Source organism: Lissotriton vulgaris, chromosome 3_2 (genome assembly GCF_964263255.1).
Source record: "Lissotriton vulgaris chromosome 3_2, aLisVul1.2, whole genome shotgun sequence".
Taxonomy (NCBI): domain Eukaryota; kingdom Metazoa; phylum Chordata; class Amphibia; order Caudata; family Salamandridae; genus Lissotriton; species Lissotriton vulgaris.
The window spans coordinates 99571590-99591137 of NC_141690.1; the positions used below are offsets into that span (position 1 = coordinate 99571590).

General features: G+C 43.1%; 1 protein-coding gene across 1 annotated transcript in view; it reads right to left on the reverse strand.

Moving 5' to 3' along the window:
- The window catches only part of NCAPG (non-SMC condensin I complex subunit G), a 344632-nt gene that overhangs the window by 294273 nt on the left and 30811 nt on the right, over positions 1-19548 (reverse strand). The window contains exons 2-3 of the mRNA XM_086964047.1: positions 14923-15038; positions 3097-3321 (exon numbers count right to left, since the gene is read on the reverse strand). Coding sequence (XP_086820173.1) covers positions 3097-3321; positions 14923-15033 — 336 coding nt within the window. The 5' untranslated portion in view covers positions 15034-15038. The remainder of the gene's footprint in view (positions 1-3096; positions 3322-14922; positions 15039-19548) is intronic.

Below are 19548 nucleotides of genomic sequence, written 5' to 3' on the forward strand. Positions count from 1 at the left end.
GCCATGAGGATAGCTTTTACTTCTTTCTTAAAGAGTGTAGTGGAGGAGATGAGCCTGGTTTCGGGAGGGAGTGAGTTCCAGATCCTGGGTGCCATTCCTGAGAAGGAGCGTTTATAGGTTTTTTCCTTCCGGAATCTACGAGGATTCAGCAGAAGATTGTTTGTGCCTCTAGTGTTTCTAGCGCCGCCAGAGATTGTCAGCTTCTGAGTGAGGTAGCCGGGAGAGTTCAGGTGTACCGCTTTGTGAGTCATGCAGGCGATTTTCAGATGTATTCTGCCTTCAAAAGGCAGCCAGTTCAGGGATTTCAAGTCAGGGAAAATATGTGAGTACTTTTTTGACCCAGTGATGAGTCTCGCTGCAGCGTTTAGAGAAGCTCTTAGGGGTGCGGTAGTAGTTAGGGGGAGTCCGCAGAGGGCGACGCTGCCATATTCTATTCGAGGGATGACTAGTGCTTGTACTGCGGTTTGGAAGTCTTTGGCTGGGAGGAAAGGTTTAAGTTTCCTCAGGGTATTGATTTGGAAGTTCGCTCCCTTAGTTGCCTTGCTGATATGTTGCTGCATGTTGAGATTTGTGTCGAGGGTTATGCCTAAAGATTTTGCTGAGTCCACGATGGTGGGCTGGACATTGAGTGCGGTTAGGTGTTTAAGCCAAATTTGAGTGGTGAAGATCTTCGCTGGAGGTGAGATCAGAAGGAACTCTGTTTTCAGAGCATTGAGTTTGAGATGATTATCGGCCAGCCAGGATTGGGTGCTTCTGATCGTTGAGTTCAGGAGCAAAATGTCTTTGGGGGATTGTAATTTGAGATAAAGTTGGGTGTCATCGGCGTACATGTGAAAGTGTAAATTGGATGCCTGTAGCAAGGTGGTGAGAGGTTCCATAACTAGGTTGAACAGAGTTGGGGATAGGGAGGATCCTTGGGGGACGCCCAGCGTTACAGGTATTGGTGAGGACATCAGGTTGTTGATCTTGAATTTCTGCGACCTGTTGTGTAGAAAGGAAGTGAACCACTTGAGAACAGTTCCAGATAAACCCATTCTTGTGTTTAGTAGTTCAAGTAAATTCTCATGTTTAACGGTGTCGAATGCTGAAGAGAGATCAAGCAGGATGAGGAGGCAGGTGTCGTTTTGGTCTAGCATTTGAAGTGTGTCGTCAATTATGTGAGTCATAGCAGTTTCTGTACTGTGTCCTGCTCGGAAGCCTGATTGATGAGGGTTGAGGAGATCAAACTGTTCAATGTGTTTAGTCAATTGTAGTTGTGCGCATTTTTCCAGCAGTTTGGCGAGAGTGGGGATATTAGTGATGGGACGGTAGTTGTTCAGATCAGAGGGGTCGGCTTTAGGTTTCTTTAGTAAAGGTGTGACTTGTCCAACTTTGAGGGAGTCTGGTATGGTTCCTTGTTGAAGTGAGCTGTTGATAATTTTAGTCCAGAGTGGGCAAAACCTGCACTGCAGTTTATGCCAAAGCCATATTAACATATGAATGTATAACAGTTCTTTAATAGTTGTGTACCATGGAGGAGCAGCACTTCTGACACATTCAGTTTGGCCGATTTCATCACTCCACCTTTTCTAATTTTATCTAGAAAGCTGTTGACATTCCAGAAGGGATACAGAAAGTAACAAGCATTTACAATGCAATGGTCTCGGCATTATTAAAGGTAGAGCTATTGGCATTGCTCATGATTTTTTATTTTTTTTTTTAAAACATAAATAAATGGTATTGTCATTTACAATGGCAATAGGTGAGCATTAGAGAGTAGTAGAGAGTATTTGCGGACACAGAGCCACACACACAGACAGAGCCGCGCACACACACACAGACAGAGCTGCGCACACACACAGACAAAGCTGCGCACACACACGCCACACACAGAGCCACGCACACACACACAGACAGAGCCACGCACACATACACATAGACAGAGCCACACACACATACAGAGAGCCACACACACATACAGACAGAGCCACGCACACACACAGACAGAGCCACGCGCACACACAGACAGAGCCACGCGCACACACAGACAGAGCCACGCGCACACACACAGACAGAGCCACGCACACACAGAGACATAGCCACTCACACACAGGCACAGAAAAACCGGGATGACAAGCAGGGAACAGAGGCACAGAAAAACCGGGGGAACAGAGGCACAGAAAACCGGGGGAACAGAGGCAGAGAAAAACCGAGATGACAAGCAGGGAACAGAAGTAAGAAGCAGACTAGAGAGCTTCATGGAAGAAGTAAGACAAAGGCAGTGGGCACACCAGGAGTAAGATGCAGAATAGAGAGCTCTCTACTAACTGACAGCACAAGGCGGATTATGGCATCTTTTCTGTACTTCATCTGCTTTTCAAGTTTGAAAGCCAGCATATTTTTGTATGATCCTATAGTAACTACCAAACCTAAAACAACGAGAGCTTCAGATTAGTCCATGGTATGCATGTAACATCAACTAAGACACTCTGGTCTAAGAAAAACTATACTCAAATGCTACAGAGGCCTGACTGCCAGTCGAGAATCCTTCAATAGTGGCACATTATATTTTCTGGACCTTGTCGTCATTAAAATTGACCTACTCTTTTTTTACTTGAGGACATACCTTCCGGGAAGGATACACTATTTTGTTCCGTATTGGTCTCCGAAACATAAGATTTCTGCTGCTTAGTTGGAGGCTTACTCAAAAGAGATACTGGTACAAATAACAAGAAAAGATCTGAAAATGGTTGTTAGCAAGAGGGAAAAATCAAAGACCGCTCACTTGCCCTCGAAAGTCATTGCAACACAAGTGAGATTGCCGTTCAAAACAAAAATCTGTCTAATGATTATATGGGTGTAAGGGTCTGCGATATGACAGGCAACCATAAATGAAGCTGGTCTGCAGGCCCAGTGCAGAGAAGGAGTAACTTTGTCTTGTGCAAGTTATGCATGTATAAAGATAAGAAAGCCCAAACAGTCTGTGCACAAGTGAAGACGATGCATCTTCTAAATACGTCATCTGTTTCACACACAAGCCATTCCTAGCAATTCACATTAAGTCACGGGTCAGCTAACAAATACACACATAGCCCTACATAAGTAAATAGGTTATACCTTAAGCAGAAAATTAAACAAATAATTCACAGGAGAGTTTTCATCGTCTTCCTCCTCCTCCTCCTCTTCTGCATTAACATCTTCATTCTCTGGCTGATGAAATGATGTGACAAACCGTGCTACAAAGTCAATTACTCTCTCCACGGCAGGCTCACGCTTGTAGATAACCATAGGATATTTAAGTAAATGCACAAATTCTTCATGAAAAATAGATTTGTCTTCCATCTAAAAAGGAAACAAATGTTGCAATAATTAAACTTCTTTGAAAGTGGACTGAGAGAAACTTCAATCCAGTATACACTCTCTCAAAATGTAACAATATTAGTAAAATACACCGTTCTCGCTAAGGGTCCTGGATAGTGTATTAAATAGCCAAAGCCAACTGGGTCGATGGAAGAATTAGCTAACTAGAGCACAAGCCCTCACCGACCCAAAGGTGGCATGCTTCATCCTCTGGCCGCGTTCCTGGTTGGACCCCCTCTTCAATACCCAACACACACCTCTAGGGGGCTCTTTGCTGAAGATCTTTTTATCGCTAACCGGTCTGCAAGCATGCAACTCGAGTGTCTCCAGTGCTGAAAGAAACTAGTCTACCTAGGAAGACTGGCGTAAAGTGAATTAAACTATAGACTCCTAATATTACCATGTATTAATTTCCAGAGTCTATGTTAAGGTTAAAAACAAATCAAAGAATGAAAGGGAAACTAATGCTCCTTGTATTCTCCATAGATGATTATTAGTTGGTAGTTAGTCTAAAGAATTTTTGTCAAGGAATTTGTCAACATGTCCCATGCCTTTTATGTCGGTCAGGATCTATGGCAATTCATTAGGACCCAACAACAGCTACATAATCTTCTGGTAGAGTTCCTAAACTGATCACAAGACAAGTGAACCCTAACCTCTGGGAAAAACAGTAATAGTTGACCCCAAGACTTACAGCCCTTTGATTAGGATTGCAGTCGAATCACCACTGACCCTATTTTCTGGAGAAAGGAGCCCCCTGAAGCACGCGGAGTTCGGACCATTCCCAGGTTATTTCCCTGTGGGAGAGTCCAGGCTATTGTGCCTACCTTCTTCCACGTTCCCGAAAATATTTTCATGCTAACATTAAGTAGAGGTAAAAGTTGAGCTAATTTTATGCGCCCCAAGAACCAGGACTGGGGTGAATGTGTGACATTGATCCACATTCGGTCCATCACCTGTTTTGTTTCCAAGAACGTCAGTGCACAATTTCATGAAAACTGCTTTGCCCAAGTGTACCAGGCCAACAGGACGGATGTACAGTACCATTTAACTCCACAATTTATTCTCCAACCTCTACACCAATCACCCTTCTATGTAGCGGGTGTTCATGTACTCTTATCTTTTATATCACTATTCATGGTTTTTGCTAATTAAATTTCAACAAGGTCCATCAAGTGAGGGGGTCCAACATTGCTGAGCAGTGCTGGGCAACTGTTTCCAAAAGAAGCAGGAGCAGAGGTGCTGTGCTTGAGTCAAGCTGCACTAAATGCAGGTGACGCCCTTCATGGTGGGGTTCATAAGTGTAATATAAGAAAAGTGGTCACTTGATTGTGAAGGCACAGAGGAAAACATCACAGCCAATATGATAGCGGCATTCAACAAATTGCACTGGGACTTCTTAGAGGCTGTTCTAATATTGGGTCATGCATGGAGGGATGATAGGCATAGATCATGAACAATGAGGGGAGAGGAGTTGGCCTAACGCTTAGGGTGGTCGACCTCAAATCTAGGGAACAGGCTTTGAGTCTCGGCAACGACACTGAACATCCTGTGATTCTCTGCAAATCACTTAATCACCCCTTGCCTAACAAAAAAAAAAAAAAAAAGTGTCCTCATGTAACGCAACTGGTGCTATGTAAAGCGCTCTGATACCAGATGCCTTCGGGTCAAGTTCGCGCTACATAAAATTCCGTAAAATAAAAAATAATGGCCCGACACCCGATGGGGTACACTTCCAGACAGATCACACATGGTTGCCTCCTAGCCATCAGATTCCGTCAAGCCTCTCTAAAGAACCTTGAACTGTAAAAATGCACACCATCCTATACATGTAAGGCTTGCAATATGGTGCAGACTTACAAAACATCTACAACTATCTGTATGTTGAGAGTAGGGAAACATTTTAATAGCATTTTAGTGGAAGAAGAGGCCCCATACCTGCTGCAATGATCTCAAAACCTGTGGCAAACACTAGCACTTGTGAATCTAGCACTTCTTAGTACGGCAGGATGAGTAATTTATAAATCTTGAAATCAATTGATAAAATATGTGCCAGAGATGGAGAATACAAGATAGTGCCTTCCACATCTGAGGAGGATCCAACTGTTGCCTAAATTAAGGAAGAATGTACATGATTTGCCTTACGACAGAGTGGCTCACCAGAAGTTCAGTAATTTCTAAACAAACTATGTCTGGAGCATGAGAACCTACGACACAGAATTAATATATACCCTACATGATTCCATGCAATGATGTATTATTTACATGAATATGTAACAAAACTATACAAATAAATATATAGGTTTTTGTAAATATTTTTGTCTACTTAGGAAAAAAAAAAACTAGCAAGGTGTTCCTTTCAAAAAAGCCATAAGACAACATTGCTGGAAGACCAGTGATACAACAGCTAGCCTCAATATGCTATCTTATCTTGTGATTCAGAAAATAACATTCAAACTGATAAAGGAAGCAAGAACGTCATCAAAATGATAGTGAAAACAATAAACACTTTAATTATGGTTGACTCAAAGCAAAACTAACAAGCACATAAAAATGTAATGAACCATTAAAAAAAATGCGAAACTGATACTGCCTTACTGGTGTCTGTGTTCGCTGGCGGTTTTTAATAAAATGTGAATGTATAAAATGTGAATGTACCCACAGAACTATTAGAAAATCCTAATGGCAAGCCGCATCTTATTTTAAAGTTGAAAGCACATTTAAAACTGGAATCACATTAGCCATCAACTTAAAGTAAAATAACTTAATAGGTAGCACTCATGACCAGTGGGAAACCTTAAAAAGAGCAGCATTACTGCCACCACAGCAGAACTCTTTGGAGGCCAATACAGCCCTGTTCAAGTGAATTTTAAAGACATTAATGTGTGAACCACTTGTAAAATAAAGACCTCCACCCAGCCAGTCATAGAAGAAACAGATCAGAGGAGGTTCGCAATAGAAATAAAACGTCATAATTATAAGGTTTGAAGTCTTGTGCCATATTTCAGTAAGCCTGTAAGTAGTTGCACCCACATTTGAAACTCCACTTCAATGTTCTAGGACGTGGTCTACAGCAGGCACTACATTTTACAAATAAGATTATATGGGGCTGTCCCAAGGATATCATTGCAAACCTCAAATTCACTCACAAGAATGACAATATGCATGGAGAAAGAGGTTTTCTTCCTAATCTTCCAGCTGCTTCTCAATTAAAAATGTGTTTCGGTAAAACTGAGAATTATCTGTTGTCAGGATTTGTGGATCCACTTCTGGTTTTTTTTTTCTCAAAAGAGACGTGATAAAACTGTTTGGGAGAATGATATAAGCAAGAAGACAGGCAAAGACAGCTGGCAACTTTGAAGGATTTTTTTCTTTTGTACTTGCCATATTAATTCTAGATCAGTGCGAAATTTTAATTACATTGGAATAATCTGTGTAATTTCGCCTTACTGCAAAATGTAGTATTTGAGTCTGCTTGTGTAAGTCAGGGTTAAAAGGGTAAAACATGTCTACAGCAAGAGAAAAGGAATAGAGAACGAGCAGCTGATGCAGTTTTTATGAAAACTGTTTTACTTGGCTTTTATCTTGGAAATTTTCCAGTCTGATATCTAGGGATATCACACTAAGTAGAAAAAGTTATCCAAAAAGTACTATAAGAAGTAATCAAAAGTAATCTAAAAGTATTTCAACTGCATTCAAATATTTTCCAAACCTGTAAGAAAAGTAATTCTCATCCAGCTTGCTTGTTGATCAATCTGTCTAGAAAAGTACAATTCTATTTATCTGTACCAAGTCCTGCTTGGTTCTTAAAATACAACTAAAGAAATATTTTTAATACAAACAAAAAGTCTGAGTTCAGTTTTTTAGTGTGTGACATAATTTCTTGCCCCAGTGCGCACAATAAATGCTTAACACTACCCTCTGATGAAGCCCATACTACCGCAAATAGAGTAACTCTACATTTACCTCTGTAAGCCTTTGGGGATCCACTGCACTCTGTGCACACTATCTCTTATTCGGGTATAGTATATATAGAGCAAGCTTCTTACACATGTCATACATTTTTTTAACCACATGGCTGCTGGGCGTTTTCCCCCCCCTGTGCTGGAAAATGCCATTTTAGTGGCACCATGACGAGCTCAGCTCGTCATCAGCACACGACACCCGTGGGTGATGACGAGCTGAGCTCGTCATCAGCATCGAAAGGGTTAAGTAACTAGATTTATCACAGTGGAAACAGAGAAGCACACTATCTCTTATTCGGGTATAGTATATATAGAGCCAGCTTCTTACACATGTCATACATTTTTTTTAAGTAACTAGATTTATCACAGTGGAAACAGAGAAACCGCATTGAACGGGTTTCTGAATGGACAAAAAAAGTTACAAAAATGCCCAAATACACATTTTCACCATACTAAATCAGGTAGACTTTGCATCTAGTGAACACAATACATACAAAAGAAGTGCCCTGGCCATCTACGACTCATCCATTTCCAGGAGTATTACTTGGAATTTCTTAAAAGCCTGCTAAGACTGAAAATATACTCCAAATAAGTAGGAAACCTACATGTGTTGATTGCAAACTTTTTGCATGGATTTATGTACTGGGCCCTTTGTTCTGAAGAAATGAGGTTACTGCATCACCAGTGGTCAGGTGAGCTGCATTCATTGCTCAATGAAGAAGACTCCCAGAGAAATAGGTAGCTAAAAACCAATACCTATGGCATAACATCGATTTCAGGAGAAGGCGAGGTCATGGAGGATGACAGATCTATTTATTTTAATATTTTGTACAAGGTGGCAATGGTGACTTCAGGTTTAATAGACAAAGAGGGAAGATCCAGGTCTTGGTTCACAAAGCACCGAGATCTTAATTTGGTCTGGACATAATTTCCTTCATCTAAAGCAGCGGTATTCAATCTGTGGGGCGCGACCCCCAGGGGGGTCGTGGAGTCCTGGGAAGGGGGTCGCAGATTCTGCAGAGTGCAGTTCCTGGCATTGGGCTGAGGGTGCTCACGGCGGAGGCCTAATTCACACCGAGGTGTGAAAAACATCAACGCCTCATTACCAAGTAAAAGGTCTTTTAAAGACCTGTCAAGTACTTGGGTGTGAATGTGTGTGTGTCCCTGAAGCTGTTACAGCCAGGCTCACATACACGAGCTGGGGGAGTGGCTGTAGTGTAGCTCTTTGAGTTCAATGGATGTTGAGCACCTGGAGCAGTGGGTCCCATGACACGTCCCCCGCCCCCAGCAGGGAGGCACAGAGATGCCCTCCCATGAGCGGGAAAGAAGAAGGACGACGACGCAGAGAGATACTGATCTCCCCCCCCCACCCATGATAGAGGCACAGAAAAGGTGGGTGGATGAATGATGGGTGGATGGATGGATAAAAGGCTGAAGGATGGATGGATGTGTGAAAAGGTGGGTGGATGAATGATGAGTGGATGGATGAATGAAAGGGTGGATGGATGAATGATGGATGTATGGATGGAAGGATGAAAGGGTGGATGGATGAAGGATAGATTGGTGAAGGATAGATGTATGGATGGAAGAATGAAAGGGTGGAAGGATGGATGGATAAAAGGGTGGATGGATGAATGATGGATGGATGTGTAAAAAGATGGGTGGATGAATGAAGGGTGAATGGATGGATGAAAGGATGGATGGATGAAGGATGTATGGATGGAAGGATGAAAGGGTGGATGGATGAAGGATAGATTGGTGAAGGATAGATGTATGGATGGAAGAATGAAAGGGTGGACGGAAGGATGGATGGATAAAAGGGTGGATGGATGAATGATGGATGGATGTGTAAAAAGATGGGTGGATGAATGAAGGGTGAATGGATGGATGAAAGGATGGATGGATGAAGGATGGATGTATGGATGGAAGGATGAAAGGGTGGATGGATGAAGGATAGATTGGTGAAGGATAGATGTATGGATGGAAGAATGAAAGGGTGGACGGATGAAGGATGGATGGATGAAAGGGTGGATGGATGAATGATGGATGTATGGAAGGATGAAAGGGTGGATGGATGTATGGATGGGAAGATGAAAGGGTAGATGGATGAAGGATGGATGTATGTATGGATGGGAGGATGAAAGGGTGGACGGATGAAGGATGTATGTATGTATAGATGGGAGGATGAAAGGGTGGATGGATGTATGGATGGGAGGATGAAAGGGTGGATGGATGTATGAATGGATAAAAAGGTGCATGGATGGATGTGTGACAAGGTGGGTGGATGAATGATGGGTGGATGATAGGAAGGGTGGATGGGTAAAGGATGGGTGAATGGATGGATGATGGATGTATGGATGGATGTGTGAAAAGGTGGGTGGATAAATGATGAGTGGATGGATGAATGAAAGGGTGGATGATGAATGATGGATGTATGGATGGAAGGATGAAAGGGTGGATGGATGAAGAATAGATTGGTGAAGGATAGATGTATGGATGGAAGAATGAAAGGGTGGACAGATGAAGGATGGATGGATGAAAGGGTGGATGGATGAATGATGGATGGATGTGTGAAAAGGTGGGGGGATGAATGATGGGTAGATGGATGGATGAAAGGGTGGGTGGATGGATGGATGAAAGGGTAGATAGGTGAAGGATGGATGTATGGATGGGAGGATGAAAGGGTGGGTGGATGAAGGATGGGAAGATGAAAGGGTGGATGGATGTATGAATGGATAAAAGGTTGCATGGATGAATTAACTTTTGTCGGAAGGGGGTCCTTACGCCTAAAAAGGTTTTACAAGGGGGTCTCAGCATCAAAAAGTTTGAAGACCGCTGATCTAAAGGTATGCATTGTCACAACATTTGCCGAGGTGTGTTTGGTTACCCACATCAGTCTGATGACGGATATTAATTGGGTATCAGCCAAGTTGATGAGTAAGTGGACATGACGCTTAATCAGCCGTTCCATTGTACATGTCTAGATTATGAACCCTGATATGAGTGAGAGAGAGAAGCTGGCTGCATTTCTCAAGTCACCTCACGCGTAGATAAATATTACATACAGATCCCATCTGCTACTGAAAGCAAAGAGTGGGACCACTTTAAGGCAGTACTCAACAACCATTCCTAATATTTAAGCCTATTTGAGCGTTATAGCCTGTTCTATTTTACTGTTAGCTGCTGAGAGGTTAAGATGGTTCCTTGCTCTTAACGTGCCTTCACCTCAGGTTATGAGGCATTATACTCCAATAGCTGTTAAAGTGATGTATTTTTCCCATATGGGTTTAAACCTGAACAGTAATCATGGAGAAAGAGGTTATCTTCCTAATCTTCCAGCTGCTTCTCCATTAAAAAATTATTTGTTTCTGTAAAACTTAGACTTATCTGTTATTTGTCAGGATTTGTGGATCTACTTTCAGGTTTTTTTCTCCAAAAGAGACGTGATAAAACAGCGTTGGAGCGAACGGATATAAGCAAGAAGACAGGCAAAGTACAGCTTGCAACTTGGAAGGTATTTTCTCTTTGGTACGTGCCATATGAATTCTAAGCCAGGCGAAATTTTAATTACATTGGAATAATCGGTGTAATTTCGCTTACTCTTGTAATGCAAAATTTTGTACTTGTGTCCGCTTATGTAATTCAGGGTTAAAAGGGTAAAAAAATGTCTACGGCAAGAGAAAACTAACAGAGCGAGCGGTTGATGCAGTTTGCGTTTGTTGCATTTAGCGCTATTTTCTTGGCACAAAATGTACCCACAGGTGCATCGCATTACTACAAAGTAGATTGATTTTAGTGCAGGCACTCAATCTAAAGGAGATGAAGCTCCATTTTTAGGTCTCGCACCTGCGATGCAGCGTGAATCGCTCTCACAATGCGAGACCTATAGTCATCGACTATGCTTTCAAGGGCTTAAAGGGAGACAGGAGATGGGCACGCGCACGCTGCAGGCCAGACTGGGGCACGTGCAGGCCGGACTGGGAATGTGGACGCGTGCGCCGTGGGCATCTCCTGTCCCCCTTGAGAGGCAAGGCACTTTCACTTTCCATGCCCAAGACGTGTCAGCGCACTGGCGCGCCCCACTCACAGGGCTGCTGAGCAATGCTACGCCGAAACACACCCCGCCTCTCCACTTCACCCGGGCCCCCTCCTGGGACCCGCAACTTCTCTGGATTTCCCCCGCTACCGCGGGGCTTTCCCTCCCTCATGGGAGCCCCGTATCAACGAGCAACACCGGCCTCATCCGGCCGCGTTATGGGCAAGGATGCCTGACTTCCTGATTTCGCACCCACCCACAACAGTGATTTTGTGCTTGTTGTATAGTGAAGTGGGAAAGGAAGCAGGGCATATGCATGCCGCACAAGGAGATGTGTGTGAATGGAAACAGTGAGCCAAATTGCAGAGAGGTATGCAGTTCATGGATAAGCGTGCGAAGGGCATGTAGTGTTGCTGAAGTTGTAATGTGGTAAGACATGCCCTGGGAACGCGTACCTAGTGTGGCTAGGACATTCTTTGTAGCAGGTCACATCATGTGACATGCTGTGTGGGGGGGTGCAGTGGCACGTGCAGCAGGACATGCAGCGCAGTCTGAGATTGAGGGTAGTGGGGCGGGTATTGCACCAAGATATGCAGTATGTCAAGTAAGATGGACTATACAGTAAGGCGGAGTATGTAGTGCAGTGAGACGTGCAGTGCAGTGCATAACTATGCAGTTCAGCATGACAGGCAGTCACATTCACCACGAAGCATGGCTTGACGTGTACTGTGCTTGGACATGCATTGTGGGTGGGGCACTGGGGAAGTGCTGCGGCTCGCACTGAATTCCAGAGTCCAAACACACACAATGTCAAGGGACAACTGATTGGCGGCCACTTTCCAGCTGGTGATTGCTGTGCTAAACTGGTAGAAGGTGAAACCCTTCTTGAGGCATTAAAACTCTACCCAGCTGATGGACTGGTCTGCAGCATGGGGATTAACATGAAATCCAAAAGCGGTGGCAATAATGATGGCTTCTGCGTCACACATCAGTTGGCAGTTGTTACGCTACAAACACTGGCCTCGAAGCAGCAGTTGTGTCATGAGGGCAGACAACAAGAAATCCCAAACATCATACTTTTGTTTTTAAGGATATGATACCTACAGTGCCTTCCGACAAGACTCTTACCCTATACACATGTACAGAAGGCTCTGCAGGGTGGTTTCTTTATGGTAGGAGATCCTCCTGGCAGTAGCGACTCCCAGTCTGTAAAATCATACCCAAAGAGCATTTCTAAAAAATACCTGGCTTTGGCACACCTTGTATGAGAAGATATGGGCTTTGAATAAGTAAGATTATTATCTGCTGTGTCTCATGCAGGCCTGCCTGATCACTGGGGGCCGCCGTGTGACACTGTTGTTTCTATAATGAGGTACAATACAGCTCCTCCATCTACAGTTCGCTAGAGAAACCTCTGTGTGGGCTGACAATCCGATAGCGTCAAGATGCCTGCAGTGCTGCGTGAATGCTGTGCTCTAAAAATGCTCAAATAAATAAATAAAAATGATCATCTCATAACGCGGGCACCGGCAGAGTCGCCTTCACACGATGAACAGGTTTCCAGCACTGATGTGCATGCCTCACAGCGCGGGGCTTCATTTTAAAACTCACGGGACATGTGAGGGGGCTCCAGACGCGCAATTCTTGCTTTGGGCCAGGGAAAGGAAGTGTGGGGTTCAGGATGTCCAGAGCCCCCTAGCTATGCCCTTGCCACCTTGTCACTGCAACGCCTCCTTTTCTGAACTACCACACGTAAAAAATATCTTAAGGCTGGTCTGTGTATGGTTTGCACTAACTACTTTAATCTTTTATTTGGAAGTAACGATGTTACATTTCTGTGCATGCTCGAATAAATCATTATGTGTTGGTGAGTAACATTTTCATTGGTGTTATTTGTTTCTTTCGAGGCTCTCGTAGTTTGCATAGCGCAGGGATCTGTTTTGAGTGTAAAGGCTGGCAAAATAGCGAGCTCATATTGCTCTAGAATGTACTGCATATTTTGCCTATAGTGGCACATAATCTGATCAGCCCTGCGGCATACTTCCATCCTCCACTGCTGCATAACTCCTGGGAGTATTGTTCCAAGGATAATGGATCACTACATGGGGTTTTAATGACCTGTCGCTTGTGAGTGAAAGCCCGTCTTTTCATCTTAAACATATATCTCAATGGATTAATGTGTCAGTCCCGTGAGTATTCCCACATAATTACACTCTACTGAATGCAACACACACTCCACACAACACCACTCAGTGCCACATAATTATATGCTACATAATTACTAGGCAACATACACTCCAAATACCACTCTGTGCCACATAATTACACACTACACAATTACACTCTACTGAATACAACATACACTCCTCATAATACCCCTCAGTGCCACATAATTATATGCTACATAATTACACTGCGCTCAACGCAGCATACACTCCAAATACCACTCAGTGCCACATAATTACACGCCACATAATTACTCTATCGCCCCCTCACTCTATATCTATCTATCGCCCCCTCACTCTATCGCTCCCTCACTCTATCGCCCCCTCCCTCACTCTATCGCCCCCTCCCTCACTCTATCGCCCCCTCACTATCCATCGCTCTATCTATCTATCTATTGCTCTCACTCTATCGCATCACCACACTATCAGTCTATCTATCTATCTATTGCTCTCACTCTATCGCATCACCACACTATCGGTCTATCTATCCACCGCTCTCACTCTATCGCATCACCACAGCATCACTCGGGGGCACCTCAGCATCACTCAGGGGCACCTCAGCATCACTCAGGGGCACCTCAGCATCACTCAGGGGCACCTCAGCATCACTCAGGGGCACCTCAGCATCACTCAGGGGCACCTCAGCATCACTCAGGGGCACCTCAGCATCACTCAGGGGCACCTCAGCATCACTCAGGGGCACCACAGCATCACTCAGGGGCACCACGGCATCACTATGCGCTACCACAGCATCAATCTATGTAACCATTCAACAACAACTGGTTCAAATATGTTTTAAGCTTTATTACAAATGTCATAGAAATATGTTAATATTTCACTTCTGTTCTTGGATTTACGTCACAATAAAATACACTGAACATAATCATAACAAAAGTTATTTACAATAGTTTAAGCTATTGCCATTATAAATTACAATAACTTTTATTTAAGTATTAATTATTTAAAAAAATTAAAAGCCATTGTTATTTGTAATATCAATACATCTAAGTCATGTAAATACAACACATATTGCATTACAAATGCTATAGGTGTCACATTTGCAAAAGTTATAACTATTGGCATTGTAAATGACAAAGCTATTAATGTTGCTATTTTCAAAACAAACACAAATAAAAAAATTGTCATTTACAATACCAATAGCTCAACCTTTCCTAATGCGAGACCTATTGCATTGCAAATGCTTGCTAATTTTAGAGCTTATCCAAGTACGGTAGCTGTCGAAAGAACTGGAAGCCATTTCACTAGAGCTTTCAAGTGCAAAAGGGACATCATCAGCAGTCACAACTTAGGTTATTCTACTTTCTACCAGTTAAAGTGTGTAACACTGCATAGATACCTTGTTGTAGGTCTGTTTCAATGCCGCCACCAATTTAGCATGATTTTGATGTGGTTTCTGGGCCAAGTTAAAAGCCTCCTTGATTTGAAGTAATTTCTTTTCCGACGTCATTGTACCTAAATTAAAAATACAAATATAATAAAATGAATGCAAAACAATTTCCTTTCAAAAACAACTTTCAGTTTACAGAAAAATGAAGTCATTACATAGGTGCTGCAATTTTACTTGCTTTTAATTAAGGGTCCTGATATTTTTTTTAAATAGAAATCTGGGGGCGTCAAGGATCGATTCGCCTTCTGTATTTTATTTTTTTTTTTAAAGGAAAAACGAGATCGGGGAGGGTTGGGACGCCCTCATCTCCTAGAATACTACTGGGTCTCCCACCTATGCTAACTCTCAGAGTGGGTGGTATGTGAAAGCGACAAGCATTGGTTTCACATGGACAGTGCTATGGCCCGGTGCCCCTTCTGAGACTCGAATGACTTCCCGGGCATGCGAGGCCTCGAAAACCCTATATTGATACCTCCATGAAAATAGGCTAGAAAAAGGGACAGGGTCGCAGAGAAGCGAGGTACAACATCCTTTCCTCCACCCAACACCCCCACCTGGCGCACAACCTGGACTTAGCTCCTGCACTTCAGCCTCATTCTTCCTCCCACTGGAGAGGGTGACGGCTGTACCCTGCGGGACCTCTTTGAGGGGGAATCTGTTAAGTCATTTGACTAACGTCACCAAGAGTTCTGGCTCCCCAAGTCTACCAGGCTGCAATATTACCATCTTCGCCATTGGGAAAGCACCCCTTCAAATATGCAGGGGGCCACTTTTCAACTGACAGCTGGGCTCATTTTGCGCACCTATCAGATTCTCCAACACTACTCACATTTGCCCACATTCCTACCAAGCACAATGGCACACTGATATTGGGGATGGACTGTCCACAAAACAATGGGAGGACCTATAGTGCGATAGCCTATGGACCTTTCAAAGCATACCCCCAACGAGAGACAGCATACAATCTCACTCCTTCCCATCTACACACTATCTTTCCCTCCTCTTCTACTGTGTTGGTGATGCTCCTCAACATCAGGAGACTTCAAACACATTTGGTGGCCATGCCCTAGCATCACGACTTCCTGGAAAGAGATCCTAAGTCAAATCAAGGGGACAGGGGGTTATCCGATCCCAGACTCTTACCCAGAGCTAGTTGGTATTAGACCACAATACCTCAAGGCCATGACCAACGCGGAGTGGCAGTTAACCTCACACATGGTGGGAGTGGCGACTAAACAACTCAGTGCGCTACATTGGAAGCAAACTACTGCTCCTTTCCACAGCCCTAATGTTCACTCGTCTGAGGCAGCCATGGAATTGCTTTCTCACACAGAAGGTGAATTTACTCCTGTCTGGCGACCTCTGCTACAATATTTTTCCTGTTTGAAATTTACAGGCCTTTCACTACCTAGACGTGAAGCTCTCCAGCTGTTTGACTTAGACTTACCCTGATTGAATGGTCTGTCTTGTCAACCTATCATGACAGTTTCCAAAAGAAACTTTACTGGACAAAATAATGTAAAGGTATCATATGCTGTTCGACGGTGGGAGGCAGATGGAAGAGGCATCATCCAACTCCTGGAATGCAGGAATACCCTAATGTACGCTGCGGTAAAAATATGCAAACACCGCCCAAGTTGCACAAAAGCCAAATGTACCAGGTGAGATGCAGCGTGCAGTTTAAAGGTTTAAAGCGTGGCATCTAGCTACCAGGCAGTCAAGATTGGATGCAGGCCGAATTGCAGCCTTCAACATCAGAATAAACGATTTCAGGGTATTTCATGCTTAATTCTAACGTTAAATAAGGAATTTGTAAAATATTCCTTGAAGCCAGCAAGGTTGAGATGCTTCATATTTAGAAGTGAAACTTACAGATTATATTAGCATGCATGTTTCATCAGTAAAAGACTTCAAGAAGTGCTTTTCATCCTAAAATAATCTTTTCCAGTGAGAGAGACTGGCTAATAATTTAATGTGTAACTTCCCCAAGGACCCGATAGAAATTGCATCTTTGCTGCACATTCCTGTAAATATTAGAAATCTAATTAATTGGCAAACTTAGATGATTAGTACCCATCATGTTGATGATTTTTAGGTTTTGCACTACTAAGATTATAAGTATAATTCAGCCCTCTTCGTCCACTGGTCTCTTTTTGCTACATTAGATAAAGATATGATAACTAAAATACATCACACTTCTAGAAAACATCAGCAAGTACCCATCAGAGAAATAAGTTAGGAAGGATACAAAGACAGTGTGAATAGGCCTTCAAGGCTTGCAATTCCATAGCCACCCTTGCACCTCTCAACCAGTGGCCCACAATCGGTGAAGGACCAGTTTAAATGATTTGGTTTCCCACTGGTGGAGAAAAGGCAGTGCCAAATGTTGCCAGTCAAGCCTATTGGCCGACTGGGGTGTAAAGACTGCTGAGATCATGTTTTTCCAGATGGTCGACAAAAAACATTGCTTCCTTTGATATCTTCGGTCATGAATGCTACAAATGTGCTACACGTCAGGAGGTGGCATGGTTGGAACAATGCAAGGCTGGATTCAGTAACCCCCCCCCCCCCCCCCCCCCCCCCCCTCAACATACCATAGCTGTGTTAGCCCTTTAATAAGGGGTTTCCGATATCTTGAAGACTGAGTTACCTTAGACCCAAAAGAGCAAAAGCAAGCTGTTAGGGAAGACATCCGTCTGCCAGAGAGAGGAAATAAGACCTGCTCTCTATTCTCCTTAGGAGGTTAGGAGGGTTAGTCCCTTGCACGCCACAAAGCCAATAGAGTAGTTCAACAGTCACTGATGTGTCAAGTCTTCACATGGCTAAGAAGAGGGCCCAGGAACAGGAGTGCAGCGCTGCCTTAGAAAGAAGCACCAAGGAGTTGACAATGGACTTTTGGTTGGTGCTAACAGTTTCTGCTACAAGTTAGTAAGAATGTGTTTTGCATAGAAACTATTCTGAAACAAAATCTAACTATTTTAAGAACATTCATATGGAGGGGGTGGAGGGGGGGCACTATTTGGTACAATGCTAATAAGCCATTATAACAAGCATTTGAAATGCAATAGGTCTTGCATTTATGAGACTCAGCTATGAGCATTGGAAATGTCAATAGCTTATATTCTCGCAAATGCGAGACCTATTGAATTGCAAATATTGTTTGTTTCCAAGTGACTCACGCTTGCACTTAGAGGCCTCGCCCCTTTCTTTAGACGAGGCACGTTTAAAGAAAGGGGCGTTGCCTCTATTAAGTGCAAGCGCAGCATGGAGGGGGCTTGGAACCAACCCACCCAAAAAATATTTGTGCAGCAATAGGTGTTGCATTTACAAGAGTTTAAGCTATTTACAATGAAAATAGCTCACACTCTCCTAAATGCGGGACGTATGGCATTCCGAAGAAGCGGTCGCCTTTGTCCCAACTGCTTGGAAAGTGAAAGCAGGCATTGCGCGAAAGGTTGCTGCAAAGCACGTCGTGCCTGCACAAGACAAAGCTAACTAAAGAAATAGTGCTTACAGACTATATAACACAGATAGTGTAACAACAGAAGTAAAAGGGAGAGTCCTCATGCGAGATAATAAAGACAAGCCACTTACCAAATCAGTAGCCAGCATTTGCAAAGGACAAAGACACAAGTCAATGAAAAATATGGGCGGAGCTTCAAGTGAATACTCTAATACATCATGCCTCGCCGAGCAGCACATGCGATGCCCAGGCTCAACCTAAAAAGCACTGTGCCATATGAGAACAATCTGGACATACCCACTGTTTTCTATGGGAATACTTGTTGCCATTTCGTTAATTATAAACAAACCATAGCTTCTGATCCGTTAAACTGGTATTTATTTTTTGGACATTACATTAATCATTAAATTGTCCTATTTACTTAACTAGTTTTCACTGAATTACTAGTGTGTCATTCATTTTATGCCGCTAGAACATTCTACACACGTTCGGAAACAGAGCACCTCACTTGAGCCACAGACACCAGGATTCAGTACTGGCACCAGCGTTTTATTCATTTGGCAATAGATTGCTTTTATTTATTGAGGTCAACTTCTCTCCCTTAAATCGATATTCCTACAAGTCCCATCCTCCACAACCCCATTTCTGCTGTTGCGGACAAATTAGGTGTTCTATACCAGCCGGGACTCTATATATTCACTCAGCAATGGGAAAATGGCTGACCAAGAGTCTTTGATTATCGAGTCAAGTAGTCAAGATTTATCTCAAGTAAGATGGTGTGAAAGGTGAGACTAGATACAGTACAACTTGTTTTTACTATTCTAATACAGTGGAACCTACAATCCCAGTGTAAAAGACAGTCTCTAATTTCCTTATTACAGTGGACTAGTGATGTCTCTTGTCGCCTGTAATTTGAAAATGACGTAGCTGCTAAACTGTAATAAGTTTTTACAGTGGATGTCTGACATCACAATACTTGCTGCCAGGAGCTAGGGTGAAAGACAGGTACCCTTTTTCAGGTCGGTTTTAATAAAAATAAAAAAATAAAAAATTTTAATTCAGCAGAAGCAAGATATTTTTGACACGTTTATTTTTTCCAGGCACTAACTAAG